At 35.4% G+C, this 4,363-nt stretch overlaps 1 protein-coding gene across 1 annotated transcript; it reads left to right on the top strand.

The window, feature by feature from the left end:
- Positions 1-698: 698 nt before the first annotated feature.
- Positions 699-3,773, top strand: LOC141722333 (protein DETOXIFICATION 30-like). The gene is made up of 8 exons (XM_074525037.1): positions 699-1,230; positions 1,523-2,064; positions 2,384-2,470; positions 2,577-2,633; positions 2,776-3,014; positions 3,111-3,229; positions 3,302-3,388; positions 3,470-3,773. Exons 1-8 carry the CDS (start codon positions 865-867, stop codon positions 3,551-3,553), a joined length of 1,581 nt encoding a protein of 526 aa, XP_074381138.1. The 5' UTR covers positions 699-864; the 3' UTR covers positions 3,554-3,773.
- The last annotated feature ends 590 nt before the right edge of the window (positions 3,774-4,363 follow it).

Raw genomic sequence — 4,363 nt, 5'->3', positions numbered from 1 at the left:
AGTGTGAGCTCAAAAAAAAAGAGTGTGAATCAAAGAGTGTGTTTGTAGAAACAGTTCTTGTCATCATGAACATTGAATCACCACTAGGCAGGGGTAAGCAATGTGATTGATTCTTGTGTTCCTTTGCTTTCATTTTCTGTTAACTAAGGTTCTTGTGTTCTTGTAATATGGTTCAAGTAGAGTTCTTGTGTTCTTGTAATCAACAAAACAAACTCATGCATGGCCTTCAGTTTAGTTTTTTGTTCCCTCCTTCACTGAAAGCTAGCTAGCTATCAGTGCAGGCTGGTATTTTCAGATTTTTTTTTATAAAGACACCTAATATATTTAGGAGAGACACATAACATTTTATGCACAATATATTTATTTTTTCTATAACGAAAAAATGTCAAAAAATTTCTAGGAACAGCTTATTTGGTGCCCTTACTAGATATGCGCATATTTTTCATATTTCCACAATTTAATTTTTAATTTCACTTCAATTTAATCTATACTATTACTATATGATGGCTACACTGCAACACATACATAACAAATTTTTCTGACTTTTGCCAACTAAAAAATTAACATTATTTCCCTAAATAAAATAAAAGATATAGAGCATATGTTATTTAACATACATGCACGCTAGATTTTTGCGACTCGCCATATATATATACGCCATTCATGTAGCAATAAGGTCACTGCAAATCACAGCTCATAGTCTTCCTATTTTTTCTCACTATCTAATGGAAAGCTGCTATTGCAATAGCAGCTGATTACTAGTATACACGTCTATTTCAGGCCTATAAATAGGGTTTCAAACAAATATTCACTATCACAGCACCATAAATTGTTTTAGCTGTAAAAAAAGTTGTTAGCATCTACATGGAAGAAATCGATAGCATAACAAAACTCCCACTTCTCTCCCCGAGAGGAGACTTGGATGGTGATCAAACACCGCGATTTCTTCTCGGGCGATCTTCTGTTTACTCCTTTGCTTCTTATGCTTCTCTTTTTGTTCCTGATGCAGATGACATCGCTCCCATTAAAGGATGTCGAGATTTTTTTAAAGAATTTATGGCCGAATCCAGAAAGCTATGGATCCTTGCTGGCCCTGCCATTTTTACTAGTATTTGTCAGTACTCGCTTGGAGCTGTCACACAGACTTTTGCTGGTCATCTTGGGAGTCTCGAGCTTGCTGCCTTCTCTGTTGAGAACTCCATCATCGCTAACTTCTGTTTCGGTATTCTGGTAATAAATTTTTCTTCTGATTGTTTTGATTTTTGCCGCGTATTAAATCTTAAAAAAATGTAGATAAATATCGCTTCTGTTCTCCAGGGTTGTACTGTTTTTAATCCTCAAGTGTTATTTTGATTTTTAGCATGTATTCTTAACCTAAAGTATTTTTTAAATTTACACTTTTCTCAATTGTTGCGTTAAAACTTTTTGCTTGTACGATTAGGCTTATCTGTTATTTGAAAAATAAATATTGATGATCGGAAGCTAATAGCTATAACAAATTTGTACTTGTATTTGAATGCAGTTAGGGATGGGAAGTGCATTAGAGACATTATGCGGACAAGCGTTTGGAGCAGGACAGATTGATCTGCTTGGAGTATACATGCAAAGATCATGGATTATATTGAATTGCACTGGTCTAATGCTAATGCTTCTTTACATATTTGCTGCACCTTTTTTGAGACTAATTGGTCAAACTGAAGATATATCTAGAGAAGCTGGAAAATTAGCGGTGTGGATGATTCCACAGCTGTTTGCATATGCTATGAATTTTCCTATAGCCAAGTTTTTGCAGTCCCAGAGCAAGATTATGGCCATGGCTTGGATATCCGCTGCTGCATTTGCTTTGCACACATTATTTAGCTGGTTGTTGATGTTGAAGTTGGGATGGGGACTAGCAGGAGGGGCACTGGTGCTTAACCTTTCATGGTGGTTCATAGTGCTGGCACAGCTGGTATACATATTGAGTGGGACTTGTGGAGAAGCCTGGTCTGGCTTTTCTTTGAGGGCTTTTAAGAATTTATGGGGTTTTGTTAAGCTATCCCTTGCATCAGCTGTTATGCTTTGGTAAGTCCTTTTATAATTTAGTTCTGCTGAGAAACTTTATTTGTTATCACTTCATATGTTATGTTCTAAACTCAAAATCAAGACCATCTTAATAAAGGTTTAACTCCAAATTTGCTCAATGACTGGTATCTTTGCAGATTGACATGTCTGTAGATTAGCAGACTTTATGTTTAAGTTTTAGCGGAGTGTAGCCACTCTCGTAGTCCTACATGTCAAATTTCTAGTACTATTTTCACGTAGATGAACTAGATTGGGTGTTTATAATTTTTTTTGTCTGGTCAGATGACTAAAACCAATAATTTGATGTATGTCGATGCAGCTTAGAGATTTGGTATTATATGTTATTAGTACTGTTTGCTGGATATCTAAAGAATGCTGAAGTAGCCGTGGATGCACTTTCCATTTGGTAAGTATCTATTTTACGAAGTCTTGAATTCTTTATCATACATATTGTAATGTATAATCTATTTAGAAGGGCTTATATAATTTTGTTGCACTGATTCCATTTGCAGCACGAACATTGTGGGCTGGGCAGTGATGGTATCTGTTGGATGCAATGCAGCTATAAGGTACGTGCAGTGAAGCTAAGAGGAGAAAAAAAATCAATACTCTGTTCCCAAATAAAAGATACACAAAAATTTGAATTTTTTTCAATGAGACAGTTTAAATAATTTCTTATTACTTGTTCATGCAATTTGCAAACTTGTGCAGCGTAAGGGTGTCAAATGAATTGGGAGCAGCACATCCAAGAACAGCAAAATTTTCAGTTCTAGTGGTCGTTCTGACTTCATTTGTGATCGGGCTCTTCTTCTCTCTAATTCTCATCATCTTTCGGAAAGAGTACCCTTCTCTGTTCACCAACAGTGAAGAAATCAAGAAAGTAGTTAATGGACTAACACCATTGTTAGCTACTTGTCTTCTTATTAACAACATTCAACCCGCTCTCTCAGGTAATTAAATTTCAAATATTTTAGTCACTTCTCTTTTGGAGCTCAATAGTTTTCCTTATAATTTGCAGTAATGTATTTGTTTTTCTTAAATCGCAGGGGTGGCCATTGGAGCGGGATGGCAAGCTGTCGTTGCCTATGTGAATATTGGGTGCTATTACGTATGTGGAGTTCCTCTTGGCCTTATTATGGGTTACAAACTCGACATGGGAGTGACAGTAAGTACAGATTTGTTAAAAAAGAGAAGGACGTAAGATAGATTTGCTGTAATGACATTTTAATCTTTGCAGGGTATTTGGATTGGCATGTTGGGTGGGACGGTGATACAAACACTAGTTTTGATGTGGATGGCATACAAGACCAACTGGAACAAAGAGGTAAACATCACTTTATCACCAGAAAGATCCTTGGATTGAATTTTTACGCGTAGAAAAATGTTGAATTGGTTTTTACTGCAGGCTTCAATAGCTGGAAAAAGAATTAAGCAATGGGGAGGAGAAGCGGATCATGCAGCAGAAGCAGATGAAGAATCTGTGGTTTAGAGGACTGATCTTTTTACATACCCACGGAATTTAGTTTTGATCATTACACATTCTTTGATGAAAGACGCCTATATTATATTATACGAAATCAAAATTTTAGCATGCAATCAGTGACAGAATTAGGAGATCATAGCCTAGACTCGAGTTGGATATCTTTTAGCACCTGTCAAATTATAATGGAATATTTTTTTTACCCCGTAGTTATGAATACATTGAAATTCGACTGGGATTCGAGTTAAATGCTCTGCTTCTGCTAAACAGAGTTATAATTGGCCTAAAAAATTCATTTTATTTTGTTAGATGCTCTGCTTCTGCCAACAGTGTGTTGCAACTGGCAAGTGTTGAAAGCAGTTATTGGTTTCTACTTCCTTATACTGTAAGTTGAGATATGCAGGGAAGCAGCAGAAGAATCTATGAAACTTGAAACTTGTTTAATGGCCAACACAAAAGCAAAAGAACTTTAATAACACCGAAAAAAGATCAGATAAAAAGGTATATTTTCCTACATCAATAACAACTGACAGTTTAGTTTCCAGGAAGATATTTTAAAAGCAGTTCTGTGTTCGGTGCCACAAATATATGCTGTTGATGTGAACTACTTTGGACATGTTCTATGACATATCAAGCATCTCTGAGAATTAATTTCAAAAAATAAACATCTTTCAAAATTTCTGATAATTTCATGTTTCTTTTTTAGTATTAAATTTAAATTTGGTATTTGAAAGCACATGCATTAATTTTAACAATTTTGAAAAAAAAAAATTTACTTGACGTGTCATGATCATGCAATATGTGAGCAGTATAATCCAT

The sequence above is a fragment of the Apium graveolens genome, chromosome 1, assembly GCF_009905375.1.
Source record: "Apium graveolens cultivar Ventura chromosome 1, ASM990537v1, whole genome shotgun sequence".
NCBI classification, from domain to species: Eukaryota; Viridiplantae; Streptophyta; class Magnoliopsida; order Apiales; family Apiaceae; genus Apium; species Apium graveolens.
The sequence above is the reverse complement of the archived record's forward strand: the minus strand, read 5'-3'. Positions and strand labels throughout refer to the sequence as shown.